Below are 17,431 nucleotides of genomic sequence, written 5' to 3' on the forward strand. Positions count from 1 at the left end.
GTGAGCTCCAGCCTGCTGTTTCTTCTCTCTGAGCCTCAGTTAACTGCTCAATCAAATTGGACTGCGGCCATGCTGCACTGAAAACAGGGCGCAAAATGGTCTGGAAGATGCTTGGCTGCGTCAGAAGAGGGAGCTAGTGAGCCAGAGGTCTCACCTGCTTTCTTCACTCCTGGAGAACCTGCCTCGGAAGAAGTGGCCTTTACAATAATTAGCATGTTGGTCCACTTCCTTTGAGAACGTCAGTGGGAAGGGCATACCTTGTTCTTCAAAATTCACTTTCCTAGTTTTTTGTAACTGAGAGGAGACTCTGCATTTTCTTTTCTCATCCCCAGATTTCCTTCCCTCCTTTCTCCAGTGTTTCCTCCAGCTTCCCCCAGAAAGGAGAAGTAGGCCAGTTCTCAGGGTTATGGCCTACAGACCTGAAGAGGCTGCGTCCTGACAAACTCTCCCTGCTCTGTCATATCTCAGTTCCCTCTGTTGGCCCTTCTTCATCTTACCTTAGCACTCCATCATGGCCTGACCTCCTAGAGTTGGCCAATCGTGCCCTAATGTGGGAAGACATTTACTCAAGGGCCAAGGTCTTGTATCTCTCAATAGTGTCTTGTACAAAATTCATTGACTTAATGACTGTGTGACTGACTGCCAAATAATAATGGGATCTGGGGCAATTCAGGGCTGGCATGCAGGTTTTGAAACATGTAAGATTTCCTCTCTGTCTCTCTATCCTCTGAACTTCATAGCAACCAAATACTGCCAACCAGAAGTCTTCAGAAAAAACCCTGAATGGCAAGAGCCGGCTCGGTGAATACTTCATTTTCTGGAGCCAGCTGACATTGCCCTTCTGATTCTACTGGCCATAGACACAATGTTTGCTATGCAGTTCCCAGCCATGTGCTTTCCTAAGCCCATCAAAGCTGCCTATGTCCACACTATCAGGCAGGGTACAAGTGTGTGTGTGTGTGTGTGTGTGTGTGTGTGTGTGTGTGTGTGTGTGTGTTTGTGCTGTTTTCTATACTATGAATGAGTGTGCAGGAGCCAGACTGCCTGAATTCAAATCCCAATTTTGCTGCTTCTTAGCCCTGGGACCTCTGAAGACCTGCCAAACTCTTCTATACCTCACTTTACTTCTTAAAGCCAGAGTATTAAGTATGGAGCTTGGTCCATGGTGAGTGCCGAAGATGAATTAGTTCTCACAGTTCCTTCTGAGGCCATGGTCTCTGCCCATGACAATGAATGGCTGCATTTCTGCACACACCATATGGGCCACCACCTGCCATGTAATTACAGGACCGAATCAGGCCCATCACACTCAAAAGTCAACCTGCTCCATAGGGTTGGGGTCATGGCCTTGGCCTTTGAGGACCAAACACCTAGACTGAAGCTGTCCCTCTTCTCCAGGAAGGGAGGTCCTCACCAGTAGACTCAGGGAAACCATGTGACTTTTCGGGGTCTCTCAATAACCTCAAGAGCCAACTCAATTGAAATCTGTGCTAAACACAGCCCATTGGGAAATAAAGAGGTTTGGGGCCTGCAGTAAAGAGGCAGGTCTGGAGCCAACAAAGGCTCCTTCTTTTAAGAGTTCACATGGCAATACTTTAGAGGCTGTGACAAGCTTTCTGCCCTTTGTGCTCAGGCCCTTTATCTGAACTTCTAAGAAGCCTCCCAACCATCCATCTACCCACCCACATTTACCTATTGCTCTTCATGCGCCATCCATCATAAATCTATCTACTTTCAGCAATCATTCTTCTCTCATCTGTGTATCTATCTATCATCTAACATTTAATCTGGAAATCTAGCCTTTATTAATCATGTCTACCATCCATCCATCTCCGTGTCTCTCTAGACTCCATTATCAGTTAGGAGTTAACACAATGTATACTTAAGCACAGGCCCTCTAAGTTCCCCGAGGGAGGGTACCAGTGACTTGCAGTAGATCAAAGTTGGAGGGCAAAACAGGGCTGGATAGTGACAGAGGAGCTGAGACTTCTCTTCAGAGCAGGGCTGGGCTGGTGGATGGAGGGAAACAGACAAAGAGAGAAAAAGGAAGACGAGAGAGGACTTGAAAAGCCACTGGAAAGTTGCGGACATACAGCCTTCTCCTTTCTCTACTTCCACAAACCCAATAGCACCATTTGAGATGATCCTGTGAGTGATAGGAAGGGGCAGGGAGAATGCCTGGGCTCAGGTGTCAGGGCATAGGGAGTGTGGTCCTGCCATCTTTCACAGCATTGGCAGGGCCCAGAATGCTGCCTCCACCAACCAGCAGGCAGGTGAAAACCAGAGATATAGGACCCGGACGGAGACCCCTGCCAGGAAAGGCTTATTATAGCTCTGCCCAGCAATGGCTGCATCCTGACATTGTCTGAGTATCTTTCAAAAACCAAAACCAAAAATACTTATGCCTGGACCCCAGATCAACCAATCCAACCCAGGCACTTATATTTTGAAAGTTTCCAAGTGATCTTCATAACAGCCACAGCTGAGAACCATCACCCTATAAAGCCTCTGATTCCTGCTACTTATCTCTGAAGGACAGTCATTCCCAGAAAGAGAGAGAAGGATGCAGGCTCTGAAAAGACCCAGAGAGGTGCCTAGGTCCTCTGGGCTGAATCCTGGTCTTGCATGGAGGCCAGATTAGGTCACTGCTGGGAGAGCTCAGGAGGCATTCCAGACACTAGGTCATTCTGAGAGATGTAGTGCCAGGTGGGCTCTGAAGACCCCATCCCGGTTGGGAAACCCCAGAGATCTTTGTGGTGTCCAGAAGCCGGGAGTGGACTTGGGAGCCACAGCCTCATGGCCTCCCCTCTGATACTGTGTAAAGGAGTGCCCAGGACTCAGGTGTTTATATCACCATACTTACTCCAGTGAGCCAGGATGCAAGCTGCTACCTTCTCCCTCACCCTCAGCAGTAAAAATAGGTGGAAAGTCAGCGGGCAAACATTTACTCTGCTCCCTGGCAAGGCTCACTTTGTGCTTCGGGCGATGATGCCTCCCGGAGACCCAGACGTTATCTATGAATGCCTGTTTTCTGAGTCTGTGGGAAGCCAGACCACAGCTGGGAGGATCTGAGGCTCACATGAAGGTCAGCTTACAGCCAGGCCAGGTTATCTGCAGGCAGTGACAGCTGCCCTGGGCTTTATTCCTGCCCAGCAGCGAGACTCAATGCCAGGCCCTGCTTGGCCGTTAGTACAGACAAACAGTTCTGAGATTTCTTCCCCGGCTCTGCGGCTGGGTATGGCCCTGTTAGCAAGGTGTTTTACATTCTAGCCCTTGTTCTCTTATCCTCGGTACCCCTCCTCTCCCGTGGACTACCCAACCACTGGCCATGCCCTGCAGAAACCCCTTTCCTGGCTGGAACACAGTTCTGCTTTGTCTGTCTCCTTGAGAGCCGAGGACAAACTGGCCATAATTTATGCTCCAGCATGATATAAAGGGGGGAAAAAGGCCCCATTATGCTATAAATTATCCCGTGAAGGGTGAAATGCTGGCAACTGTGCCAGACGCCAGTGGAAACCCCATTAGACAACAGGGTTCGGCTGCTGAGAAGTCCCCACAGAACACCAGGCCGTCTGTTGTACGCTGAGCCTGGGAAGGATAATGTAGCTGATCAAATGTATAATCAGTTACCTGGAGAGATGACTGCACACAGCCGCCTCAGCAAAAGGTGACTTCTAGACAGAGCCACCACATGTCCCATGCTCCTGCTGGGAGCAGCGATGCCTGAGTCACAGATGGAAGGTCAGGAAGAGGGGCAGCAAGGGAAATGGGTGTGGTCTCAGTCACTCTCTGGACCTTACCTGAACCTGCACAGAACTCAAGGGTTCAGATCTGGCCCAACTCAGAACCCTAAAGCAATGTCTCATCTCTGAGACCATGAGAATGAATGAAACATTTCTGTCCTGCTCCCCACCTCTAAAGGGTGATAAGAGACCCCAAGTTTTAGGTCTGTCTCCCTAAATATGCCTCAAGTTCTGTTCCTCTGACCTGAACAGATGCCAACATGGGAGATACTAGAGGAAAGGGAGGGAAATTGCGGTCAGAGGATGGCTCTAGTGTCTGCAGCCTACACTTCCGGTGTGATTGGGAAAGAAGAGCCTTCTGTCTCAGATCAGGTGGCCTGTAGACTCCAAAACAGAGATTTACCTCTCGGTCATCAGTAGATTTTATAACAAGGCTTTTGGCAGAGAGGCAGACAAGACTCGTGATGGGAATTTGAGTCGTCAGGCGACCTCCAGACAACCAAAATTATCATGAGGCCAGTCCCTGGCAACTGAGCAGCAGGCTACGAATGTCCTGTCCACTCACCCACCCGCTGGGCTCTGAGCTGGAGTCCTGGTCCTCACTAAACAGTATTTATTAGGCATTTGTGAGTTGTGGGGTGGGAAGGCAGAGTGAGAACTCCGGGCAGCCCCGTCTTCCACCAGGAGCAGTGGCAGAAGCCAAAGAGCGACAGCTCCATTCAGGCCACGCGACCTGAGTCCTGCCTTCCCAAAGCCTGAGTCAGAGCGCTTGGGAAAGATCCTTTGTAGCAGGCTTTCTTGAATGGCCAGCCCCCAAATATGACACAAAGACATTACTAATTACGAATGCTTAGCCTTAGTTTAGGCTTGTTTCTAGTTAGACTTTTAAATTTAAACGAATCCATTTCTATTCATCTCTGTGCTGCCCCAAGGCACTTTTTCTCATCTATGTGCTGTCTGCCCTGCTTTCCTGAATCCTCCATGTCTGTATGGCTGGCCCATGGCCAGCTGTCCCCCTTTTCTAAGCCCATCAGCCCCGCCTGTCCCTCCTTTGCCTAGCTATTGATCATTCGGTTTTTATTAGACCAATAAGGTACCTTAGGCAGGCAAGGTAAAACAGCAGCACATCTTTTTACATAGTTAAACAAATGCAGCATAAACAAAAGCAACACACAACACAGATAAACAGTTTATTCTGCAACACAAACAAACGCAACACATCTTTACATAGTTAAACAAATGCTCTATTCCGCAACAATCCTTACCTTCTATGTGGCTCAATTTCCTCATTTGTACACTGCAAATAATGTCTGCCAGGCCTGTAGAGTGCTTACTTCAGCATCTGGGTCCTGCCTGATTACTGTTGGATAAATGGAAAGGTGCCTGACCTAAATGATGCAGCAGGGTTGGAGTCGGCATGCCCAGGGCATCGGGAGAGGGCGGGCCTGCAGGCTTTCTTTAGGTACAAACACTGGGACTGGGTAGGCTGGAGTAGAGTGAATCACTAACTGTTGGTTCTGTGCATTCGGAAGCCATACAGAGTTTACTCAGGACACGGTGAGCGCAGGAAAGGGAAAGAAATGGGGTCTGAGGCCTAGCTCAGGCTTCCTAGTGCCAAAGGCGAGGTTCAGGACTCAGTCCTTTGGAGAGGTGCTTGGATGCCAGTTGTTGAAATGATAAGAAGGAGGAAGGGGTGTGTATGGTATGTGGTGGGGAGGGAGCGGAGAGAATGCGCGCACATGCACGCGCGTGCACACAAACCCCGCCCCCATGAGTCCTTCAGCATCCAGCTCTCACTGGCTGCTGCCCACTCATCTCCAGGGGACACTCATTTCTTACTTTCTGAGGCTTTCCTAAGGTCAGCCCTACATCCCCCGCACCTATCACATTCCATCTCTACCCCCAGTACTCATCGAGCAGGGAACTCCTTCACTGACATCAACAAATGTTCACTGAATATCTACTACACGCCAGGCCTGTTAGATGCTGGCTAGTGCACAGCCGTGGTCATTCATTCATGGAAGAACTGAGTGGAGCTGGTGTCAGAACAGTTCCTGGAGACAGAAGCTATTGTGGGATACAGGAAGGACAAGATGTATCCTAGGTAACAACCCACACTCTAGCCTCCATGTAATGAGTGGAGAGCAGGGTCTGGAGGTCATACCAGAGAGAATAAGAAAGCAGTGGGTAGTGGTGGCTCCATCTAAAGACAGAAGAGGAGGAAGGAGAAATCTGGCTAAGGGAATGCAAGAGAAGGGGGAATGGATGCTTTCTCCAGCTTCTGCTTCCTCCCACACCAACATCAAACAGCCCAGTCCTGGAGGAAACCAGTCAGATCAAGGCCTGGCACTGCCTTGCCAGTGGGGGACAGAGGGGTAAAGTCCCCATCCCAGCAGCCTTTGATCTGGTTTGATGTCTCCTTCAACCTCTTCCCAGGCAGGAAGCCTTTCATCCTCAGGAGGCAGTTCCCAGCCCAGCTGCCTGTCACTGGCTCTGGTTCTGTCACAGAGCGGGGAAGCCAAGCAGGGAGGAAAAGAGGCATTATCCGCCCCTCACTTGGGTCAGTCACCTTGAGCAAGAGCTCTTCTGAGGCCTGGCAGCTGATCCCTGAGACCTAAGTGAAGAGGACAGCCGATCTGGCTGTCAGCTTCAGAAGGACCCAAAGTTGGGCTTGCTTTCCTGGTGGGTCCAGTGAGACGGAACTGGCTGCATCACCTAAGCAGCAGGCAGCTCTGACATCTATCCCTGTGCACGGCCTTCCTAAGCAGAGGACAGGGCTGAGGCTGGATGCTGGATGCTGTCTCTGTAGGTAGTGAGGGGGTCACCACGGGAAACAGGGAAGAGACCACAGGGGCTTCTGGGCCCAGATTATACCATAGGGTATAGTCCGGGACCCTTGAAATCTGAACACACAGATCCAGGTTCAGATGAGTTGGTGTGGGTAGTCCCTACTTGTCGCTTTGGAGCCATAGAAGCTTGACTGATATGATCTTGGGGAACTAATGGAAACGTTGTGTGGAGATGCCCAGTGTAGTTGGGGCAGAACAGGCAGAGGTTTCCCTTGTTTTGGCTCCATCCAGTTAGGCATCCTAAAGGATGCTGGGGGCCTCTCAGTCCCAGAAACACTGCCAAGTGACCAGGAAGATTTAAGGAAAATCTGGCTTTTCAGGTTGTCCGGACTGGCAAGACTGTCCAGTGCTCCACACCTTACCTACCACCCAGCACCCCTGTGGGCAAGCGGCAGCCATGGTTGCTAGCAGTCACAGAATCAGACATTTGTTGAACATTTATTCTGGGCTCAGCCTTGACCTAAGAGCGTCATAAAGTCCAATTTACTTCATCCTCCCTTGGCTCTGCCCAGGTAGAATACATACCTTGTCCATAGTTACATAGCCAGAAAGTGCTAGAAGCAGGACTTGACTTCCTATGCGCTTCCTATGCGGGGTGCCTAGCTCTGTCCTATCTGCTGTGACTCCCTGCACCCCACTTCAGGGAGGTTTCAATTGATTCATAAGTGTATTTGCCCCTAAATTCATGCTTGTAGGGCATTAGGGGTTTACCAGTACTCCAAATTCTGCCCAGAAGAGGTACCTTCAACACGGAGGAATTCCACAGTAGACAAGTACCCAAGAGACTCTGAAGGGTCCAGTATGGGATGCCTCAGTGCTCCAGGCTCTGCCCAGGAGAGTGGTTGGTCAGCTCGTGCTTTGTCCTGTCCACACCTGGGCCAAGGCTCTGTGGGTAAGAGAGAAGCTTCCAGCTCCATTCCTGGAGATGTGTGACCTGTTATCTTTATTCCCAACCTGCCCATCTCCTCATTGGCCACATATGGCTCCCACAAAGAATTTATTTCCACCTCCCCCCATTGACCCCAAGGGTCTCCCTAGTTCGAGCTTCCCCAACATGCACCTGGAGGGACGAGAATGAAAAAATTCTGTGCAAACAAAACAAAAACAAAAACAAAAAAAACCCCAACCAAACAAAAACAAACAAACAAAAAACCAAAACACTGTTCAGGGCTGATGGTAGTGAACAATTCAAATTTTGAAAATTTAACTGGAATTTGAACATTAGCATCAAAATGTTTGCATTTGGCAAGTCAGGAGGCGCTGTTGCTACCACCCCTTGCCCTTCTGGGGTCAAGCACCCTGTGTGGCCAACAAGATGCTCCCTAGGAGAGGTTGGGTGGGGGTAGACCAGCTAAGTCAAAGCAGAGCCTGAAATTCCCATTTAAGGGTTATCCTTCCCAAGGCTTTTGCCTAGTGGTGCGGCAATGCTTGAGGATTGCAAACTCCCCTTCCTGCTCCACCCTGATCTGAAGACAAGGCAAGATAAAAGAGTGAGCACAGGAGTCTCCATCTCTCCACAGGGCCAGAGATTCCTGCAAGCAGACTCTGGCGCTTTCCACACACTCCACCAGGGTCCCAGGAGGCGTGGCCTAGTGCATTTCGTAGATGGAGAAAGTGTAGTAGAGTCTGATTGTGGCTCTGAGAGAATAAAGATCTCCCAGGCTGGATGAATTGGAGGTGTTATGTGCTGGTTGGGAGGGAGAGCAGACAGGAGTCAAATGAGAAACAGGATCCCAGAGTCTCTTACTGTAAGCACCCTGCCACAGGAAGGAACCTCCACTGAGGTAAAGCTAGATCCTTGACAACACTATAGAAAAGAATTTCAGGGTAGTCGGACCGAGACAAAGTTATTATAAAGGATAGCAGCACATTCTTCAAATATAAGCCCTGGCAGGGAGTGGGGACAGAGAGGGAGGGAGGGAGGGAGGAAGGGAGGGAGGGAGGGAGGGAGGGAGGGAGGGAGGGAGGGAGGGAGGGAGGGAGGGAGGGAGGGGGAAGGTATGGGATCACGTGGGAGCAGGTGGCAAAGGCAGCTGAAGAGGCTTCGGAGTCCTTGCTTGGACTGCCGGTCATATCTCTAGCCCACCTCCTCCTGGGGTCCTTCTAGACATAGCCATGCCCTTTCTCCCAACCAGCCCTTACTAATCTGTGGTTCAGAGCTGCTGGATGTAACCATCCACTGGGAATCTAGGTGTGACTTAACTCTGCTCTATGGCATAGAGACCCATAATGCAAAAGCTTTGGGTTGCAGAACTATGTACAACCTTACAACCTACTAAAAGAGAAAAACCCAGAAGGACACCCCCACACCCAGGGTTCCCTTGAGAGTCATTTCCCCAGCACACAGTAAGTTCTCCATAAACCCTGCTGGAGGGGATGGTTGAGTAGGGGAGCTAAAAGCAAGGGCTCTGGGATCTAGAAGCTGAGGTAGTTGAGGCCTTGGCTGTAGTTCACTGCCTTCCAGAACATAGGTGACTTTCTTGGCGAAATCAGGGCTGAACAATCCAAGGAGAAACGGCAACCCATTCCCTCTTCCTATGGCAGGAAGAATCAATCACAAATAATCTTGTATTACTGCTCACCAGGCACTGTCCTCACAGCAACTCCCAGAACCATAGGCAAAAGGGCTGCATTGTCCCCATTTTATAGACTAGAAAACTGAGGCTTGAAGTAGTCAGTTATATAGCTAGGAGGAAAGGAGCATGACACGCTAGGCCCGCCCAGGAGGTCCACTCCAGACTCGCAATTCTTCCAGTCATTGATCTGAAACACAAGCCTTAGGACTAACTCTATGGTAACAAAATCCAAATGGAAAGGATAGGACCATGTGCATTGTATAGGTTCACCAGAAAGGAAGAAGTCTGGAGCCAGATCTGTTTTGCTGTCTTGTAGCTTTGGGGATACGTGAGCTAGCTGCACTTTCCCCGGCATCATCAAGATGGTCAGCAACGGGGCAGTCTGGTAAGCTACATGTTAAGAATGGTCTCCAGAGAGCTACATAGTAAAGGGATCTCAGGGGAGGGGAGTACAAACAACGCTGACGATAGGGAGGGGCGGAATAGAAGGGCACTGTGGATGGATTTCAATGCGATCAGAAAGCGGTCGCGAGGATAAGAAAGGGATACATCAGGAGAGTGAGGCAGGGGACTGAGTGCCAGCGTTTAAATCAACATCACGGAGGAAGCACCATGCTATTCCTTCTGAAGGGAAGGAAGGGATTTTTAAAGCAGGAGGGAGGGCCAGATATTAAGAAGCTTCAGGCTTTTAGTCTTAGTCTTTTGGAAGTCATGTCCACAAACTTGGAGCCTTTAATAGGTGCCTGGTTGGGGCAGAGGCCAGTTTCAGTTGCTGCACTGAAGTATTCAAAGTTCCCCTTCCACTTCAGCTTTGTGGTGGCTGCTTCGCAAGGCAATCCTAAGGACTGCCATCTTCCTCTCTCTAAGGGCTCTATTCTTCCTTTTTCTCTCTTCTTTCTACTCATCTGGATTCTCCCTGGTTTTTGATTCCAATCCTTTTCCCTGCCATTTCCCCTCTCTTCTCCACTGCACCCTTTACACTCTCTCTCTCATTTGTCTCGGTCTCTTGGTCTCTGATGTTCACCCCCACCCCAGAGCTTGCTGTTGGTGAGCCAGGGGCACTGTGACCCTAAAGATGAAGTGAGACTGGAACTTACATCCCTGCCATGACCCAAACTAAGGCAGGCATAGAACTTTGACTGCCCAAATATGGTAGAGGGTCAGGCTACTGGTTCCTGACCCAGGAGTTGACCACACATCACCAGCGGGTTAGGTGAGCAGCCAAAATTCATCCCCAGGTTGGTGGGGAAGGACCTGGGATGGCTTGGGAAGAGTGTTCTGCTCTGCAAGGGGCATGCTGCCACAGGTCCTGACCCTGTGCTGCAGAATATCTACTGTTTTTCTCTGGAGAGCAACTTGAGATAGCATGGTGGGGAGGAAAGCAGACAGATAACAATCTCACAGGCAAAGTAGTAAGTGAGAGGAGGTACAAGGCGCATTGGCAAGAGACTGTCTTAGGAGAGGACTCTGCCTGGGACCCTCCATGCAGAGCAAACGGCACCAGCCAAGGTTTCAGGACTACTACTCATTGCAATTCATTCTTGCGCTAGAGAAGATGGGGTTTAGAAGAAGGAAGGGACTACAAGGTGGCCCGTGTGCCAGAAGTCAGACCGGGGACTAGGCTTCTCAGAGAGCTGTCTTCTAGCAGAAGGAGGCAGAGGAAGTCGCTGCCATCCAGCTCCCACTCCTTGCTGACGCTCTGCTCTGGACGCTCTGCTTCCCCGCCCCTGGCCCGCGCTCCCCTCTCCCCCCCACCACAAAACCTCGCTGCTTCCGGCCAAGCTCCTATCTCCACCCCACCCACCTCTGACCGCTGTGAGCTTCGTACCTTCCCGCCAAGATCCTCCCTCACCCTCCCTATTGCTTTTGCTCTGCTGTGAGCTCCGCCCCCTCCCGCCAAGCTCCTCCCCTACCCTGTTGCCCTACTTCTCTGGCCGCACCCTTTTGCCGGCGGCCCGCCCCCGCAGTGCTCCGCCCCTGGCCCGGGTAAGCATCTCCTAATTTTGTTCTAGAAGATAGAAAACTCTTCGTGGGCATGCTCAACAAGCAGCAATCCGAAGACGACGTGCGCCGCCTCTTCGAGGCCTTCGGAAACATTGAGGAGTGCACTATCCTGCGCGGGCCGGACGGCAACAGCAAGGGTGTGTGCGCGTGTGCGCATGTGGGCACAAGCCTGGGAAGGATGCTAGCGCCCCCAGGTGGTCCTTGTAGAGACCAAGAGGGGAGGAGGCCGTGGGTCCTATGCTCTGTGCCCTTTTCCATCATTGTCTTTGTCCCTTCACATTTTATGCTCCTCGTGGGGAACATCTCTGCTCACCCTGTTTCTGTGCCACATCTCTCTCTGACTTTCTCTGTATGTCTCTGTCTGTTTGTCTCTCTGTCTCTCTCTTTCTGGGTCCTCAAGGCCAAGGCTCAATCTGTCCTATTCCCGCAGGGTGCGCCTTTGTGAAGTACTCCTCCCACGCTGAGGCACAAGCCGCCATCAATGCTCTACACGGCAGCCAGACCATGCCTGTGAGTGTAGTCCTCGGGGGTGTGCACAGGGTGACCAGGCCTATGAGTGTAGCCCTGTGGGGGGGGGCGCAGGGTGACCATGCCTGTGAGTGTAGCCCTCGGGGGTGCGCACAGGGTGACCAGGCCTGTGAGTGTAGCCCTGGGGGGGAGGGGTGCAGGGTGACCATGCCTGTGAGTGTAGCCCTCCGGGGTATGTGCAGGGTCTCACCACCCTTACCACTGTTTCTCAGATCAGGGTAGATTGAGGTAACCCAGAAAAAAGGGAATTGAAACTTGGTACTCCTGGATGACCCCCACAAAGAGTGCAGGGGAGGGGGTGGGGCGAGGCAGGGCAGGGACACTGGGGTGGAGGTTGGGGCATGCAGATCTCATGTGCCACCCTGGCTGCAGGGAGCCTCCTCCAGCCTGGTGGTCAAGTTTGCAGACACTGACAAGGAGCGTACGATGCGACGGATGCAGCAGATGGCTGGCCAGATGGGCATGTTCAACCCCATGGCCATCCCCTTCGGGGCCTACGGGGCCTACGCTCAGGCAGTAAGTGGGGGCAAGGGTGGGCGGGGATTTGTTCTGGAGCTCAAACACCCCTCCCTGTAGCCCCAGACGCCTACCCAAACATATTGCTCTGTCCCCAGAGTGAAGTGTCAGGCGTAAACCCAGAGAGGGTAGCTTCAGGGCTTAGGAGAATCCAGGTGGGGATCGTTGCCAGGAGGAGGTGGACTGCTGTCCTGATGTTCAAGGAGGGGCTCCTAGAGAAGGCCAGATGGGTCACCCGCACCCCCTCCCCAAATCAGTGTGAAGACTGGGAAGCACCAGTGGGGTAATGGTCAGGCGTTTGGTTCTCATTATACAAACTCCACTCCCAGGGGTTTTCCTCAGGACTCTGTCACCCCTGGGCTTGTGTGAAGTGACTGGCCCGGAGCCTCGAGTACCCACGCTCCGTCTGCTCTGGCCCTCCAGCTTATTTCTTCCACAGTTGCATCCTCTCCAATAGTAGCACCCTCTCCTGCCTCTAGACTTGTAGCCACCGTCCCTGCATGCTGGCCCCAAGGTCCTCCAGGGTTGCAGGGTTGCAGGGTTGCAGGCTCTAACCATGCAAACACCACTGATGTCCTGAGCAGTTTAGCTCTGACTGCTTATGCAACCTCCTCAGCCCCCACTCACCTTTGCAATAACAATGGAAGTTCTAGTCATGTTTCTCCTCACTTTTCTATGTGAGCAAGAATTTCCCCTGTTAATTGTATACGGCTCATTCAATAGGCGTGTAGGAGTCTGGCTGCTATTCTCCACAATAGCATGCCTTACACAGACCGGCCAGCTAGCATTCACAGTCCCTTTCCCTACCCTGCACAGCTTAGGTTACCAAAGGTCTTACTGCTCCTTGTTTTAAGTAGTCAGTTCCCAGGGAAGTGGAGACTAAAGCAAGCAGGCCCTGGGGAGGCCTCAGGGCTTTCAAGCGGTAGTGACCAAGAGACTGTACCAGCTCCCTGAGGCTCAGAAGTTGGTCTCCAGGAGCTAAGCCCCTGGTGGGAGGGTTGCCCCCCTGGAAGCGCGTGATATTTTTTCCACTCCCTCTGCCCCAGCTGATGCAGCAGCAAGCGGCCCTCATGGCATCGGTTGCACAAGGAGGCTACCTGAATCCCATGGCTGCCTTCGCTGCCGCCCAGATGCAGCAGATGGCGGCCCTCAACATGAACGGCCTGGCAGCCGCACCTATGACCCCAACCTCAGGTGAGCCAGCAGGTCCCTGGCCTGGAGAGAGAGTATCAGGGCCCAGGCTGGGACATCATTACAATGACTAGTGGCTCATTCTACAGTAAGAACACACAGGCTCTAGGCCCAAGTAGTTTGTCTCAAAAATGTTCTAACCTGTAGGGGCCCAAGGGAAGATGAGATGTGGGCCCCATGGAATCCACAATGGGATTCCAGTGTGAGATAATTTCTCTCAAGTTGTCAGTCCTTGCCTCACGTCAACCTATCTTTACCTGTATTAACAACCAACGTCTGGGAAGAAAGTGACCTGAAAACACCTCCATTCAAAGTCCAGCATAACCTTCCTGTTCAGTTGCCTTGTCCTCCCTCTTTACGCCATCCTTGACTAAAGGGCATTTTCCAAGAAACTACACAACCAGCTAGAGAACCTGGCATCATCCATGGAAGGGCACTGCAACCAACCATCTCACAAAACAATGTTTTTGTTGGCTCATGACTCTTGTCCAGTACAATTCTGCCTCCCACCCCTAGACTATCTGGCAATGCCGACACACATTTTTAGTTTGTCACAGCTCAGAAGAAAGAGCACGACTAAGTGTTCTTTCTTAAAGTGTTTAGAGGCTGGAAAGGTGTCGCTGCGCATCTCACAGTACACGGATCAGCTCCCTAGAGGAACTATCTGGCTCTAGGTGACGACAGTGTCAACGTTGAGAAGCCCTAGGCTCTAAATCCAAGGCTGGGTTGATATGATGGGCTCTCTTCTACCAAGCATTCTGGCTGTCTGTGCCAGACCACAGCAGCGATCGTCCCAAGGTCCAGCTGTTCCTTTCCCAGCTTCAGAGCCTCATAGACTGAGATATCTCTGGACTCAACTAGAGCATCACCCTGCAATTTAGTCCTGTTCCCCAACATCAGGGACACTCTCGGGTCTGGGAAGTGGGTCAGCCTCCACTATAATTGGAAGGCTCTTTCCATCCTTTGGGGCCTCGGGACAGTAACAGTCCGACATCTTGATATCCACCACCTAGAATATGGAAAGTGCATGCAATTGTCATCTGGCCCTAACTTAATCATCACTACCACAACCACCGCTATTGCTTCTGCTGGACGAAGCCAAATAGGGCTGAGATTGGACTCTAAATTGTCCTTTCTCCCCCTGTGTAAGAATCTAGAATGTTCCTCCAGTTGAATAGCAAGACTTCTCGGAGAAGCAGATAGGCCTCCCATGTACCCAAAAAGGATCAGTCAGTCCTGACTTAACTGGAGTGGGCAAGAGCCACTGAAAAAGAACCAAGGGCCAAGTGTGGATAGCGTGAGTCAAGGACATGGGGAATAGTCTGTGTGCTGTAGATTCAAGGATACCCATCAGTGGTTAGAGAAGTCTTCATGGCATGGGGGCTCTGCCTTGGACAATGAATAATCTGGGATAAATGAAGGTGTTATATTCAAGAAATTAAGCCTAGCATAGTTTACCAACAGAACAGGGTGGTTGTGTAAGGTCCAAATCTGTCCCCAGGCCCTGAGAGCTAGCAAGGTAGAACTCCATGACTCAGCCTTTCTCACCTTTACTGTTCCTTTTCTTACCTCTTCCCCAATCCCTCTATATCCCCCAAACTAGGTGGCAGCACCCCTCCAGGCATCACTGCACCAGCTGTGCCTAGCATCCCATCCCCCATTGGGGTGAATGGCTTCACCGGCCTCCCCCCACAGGCCAATGGGCAGCCTGCTGCGGAAGCTGTGTTTGCCAATGGCATCCACCCATACCCAGGTAAGCATGTCTAGTGCCCCCCCTCCCCCCTCCTCACTCACTGTCAGAAGAAGAAATGCGCAACTCCAGCCCTCTGTGCTGCGGGAGCTCCCTTGGCCATCCCCTGGTGGGGCCACCAATGTGATCAGAGCATCTGCTTCAGGGAACCTGCAATGAGAGAGAAAGCACCAAAATCCTAACATGGGGAGTGCCTTCTCATCCATAAGAGAGAATTCCATCCCAGGGGCTGTGTGCAGGAAGAAAAAACACTGTGAGCCATTGTACAACCCAGGTGGAGAAAAGGAGCCAGCAACTGCGAACTGATTGGGAACTTGGGCTGCAATAACTAGAAAGGAAGAAGCTAAAAGAATAACCTCATTTAGTGACAAGTAACGAAGGAGTCATTGCAGAAGGAACTGCAGTTACTTTGACTGACAGTCTAGCCATGACATTCCAGTCTAGTCTTCTGACGCTCGCGCGCAAACACACACACGCACACACACACACACACACACACTCACTCACACCCACAGGTCAGCACTCTGGACAGCTCCTTAGGCCAGCTCCTGGGAACATGGAGTCCTGAAGGACATGGAACTAAAGATAAACAAGAAGGCCTATTGCTGGTTGCCAACTGACTTTGTTCCTGTCAAATCCAGTGATCCTCACATAACAAGAGCATGCAGTTATCCTGAAGCACTTCTTCCTTCTCATAGGAAAGATGACAAATATCATGGCAGGGAAGCAGGGTCCAGAATCCTAGACTATCAAGTGGCAGTAGAGATGCACAAGGCACGGTCCTTTGTAGACGGAGGCTTCTCGGTCACTTTCTGCTCACCCAGACCCGAAATAATTGCATAAAAACTATATTAATTAAAACACTGCTTGGCCAATAGCTTATGCATATTTTTAGCTAACTCTTACATCTTAAATTAATCCATTTCTATTAATCCGTGAATTACCACAAGGCTGTGGCCTACTGATGAGGTTCTGACTGGCAGCTGGCATCTTTCTCTTTTGGTAGCTACATGGCATCTCTCTGACTCCACCTCCTTTTCTCCTCTATCTATTTCAAATTCCCACCTTGCTCTATTCTGCACTGCCATAGGTCCAAAGCAGCTTCTTTATTAATCAATGGTAACAAAACATATTCACAGCATATAGAGGGGAATCCCATATCAGTCCTCCTTTCTGGCTATCAGAGGAAGGGGTCATACCAGTCTTTGTTAGATGATAGGATTCCAGGACATTGGATTGTCCCTGGGAGGTCAAAGTTCAGTTGAGGGCACCATATCTCCTGTCCTACTCCATCTTTAAGCAGCACACCTAAACCAATCAAGATGGAAATGTCCTCTGGTTCAAGATGGCCAAAGACTCAAGGGAAGATTCCTACAGGCTAGAGAACCCCAGGAGCATTCCTGGTGAGCAAGCCCATGCCAAACTTTAACAGTTAAAGTAAACAGAGAGCACAGCTCTAGGGTGGGCTGTTCCAGACACCCAGATGCGGGAAAGGCCTACTTGGAAGGAGCAGAATTGTTAAGAGGCAGGCCCAATAAGGACAAGAGCCCAATCTGCAGCAGACCCACCTAGGTGGGGCAAATTCACGCTCATCAGAAACCACTATGGGTCCTAACAAAACCTAGCAGCTTGGAGGTTCTGATTTCACAGTCTAGAAGGACACTGCAGTATACACAGGTTGTAGCAAGAGTAGAGTTTGATCTCCATGGTGGAGGAACATGGGAGAGAAGAACTGCCTAGTTCTGGACACAGAATTGTCCTTGATTCCAGTTCATGGCCTAGAATGCAGCCTTCAGTCCACAGGGGTCTGGAGAGAGATTTGTTAGAGCCCACCGGGTCTAGTGTGCTGTAAGCATGGGGATCCTGCCTGACAGGTGGGCAGGGGCATGCTGGAGGCAGAAGTGACTGTGCTAATCTCAGGCATGGGGGCTGGGAGATGCCACTCCTGGCACATCTGGGCATCCCCCACTCTCCTCTGCCACTAAGCCCATCTGGATCCCTAATTTTTTCCCCACCCTCAGCAGCATCTGTGAGCCATTTCTCTGATGGAGCTTGGAGACATTTTACCCCCCTATTTGTAACAATCTGCCATATCCCATAAACAATTCCCTGACAGAACCAGAGGAGGGATGCAGGGAATGGAAGAAGAAAAGTAGTACATTAAAAAAATTAATTTACCATCTTTAAATGCAGAGTTTGGAGCCGCCGTAATGAGCGAGATCCTTCAAAATGTTCGCTCTTTGGCAGTTACTAATGAGGTCGTTAGGCAGAAAA

The 17,431-nt window shown here is 50.9% G+C and overlaps 1 protein-coding gene across 43 annotated transcripts in view; it reads left to right on the top strand.

The window, feature by feature from the left end:
• The window catches only part of Celf4 (CUGBP Elav-like family member 4), a 288,000-nt gene that overhangs the window by 250,169 nt on the left and 20,400 nt on the right, over positions 1–17,431 (top strand). For 21 of the 43 annotated variants that reach the window (XM_057788378.1, XM_057788401.1, XM_057788360.1 and 18 more), the window contains exons 4-8: positions 11,181–11,309; positions 11,603–11,682; positions 12,073–12,216; positions 13,263–13,410; positions 15,011–15,160. In XM_057788378.1, the coding sequence (XP_057644361.1) occupies positions 11,181–11,309; positions 11,603–11,682; positions 12,073–12,216; positions 13,263–13,410; positions 15,011–15,160 (651 nt within the window). The remainder of the gene's footprint in view (positions 1–11,180; positions 11,310–11,602; positions 11,683–12,072; positions 12,217–13,262; positions 13,411–15,010; positions 15,161–17,431) is intronic. The other 22 variants (XM_057788356.1, XM_057788384.1, XM_057788369.1 and 19 more) reach the window with 2 other exon arrangements.

This window comes from Chionomys nivalis, chromosome 14 (genome assembly GCF_950005125.1).
Source record: "Chionomys nivalis chromosome 14, mChiNiv1.1, whole genome shotgun sequence".
In the NCBI taxonomy this organism is placed as follows: Eukaryota; Metazoa; Chordata; class Mammalia; order Rodentia; family Cricetidae; genus Chionomys; species Chionomys nivalis.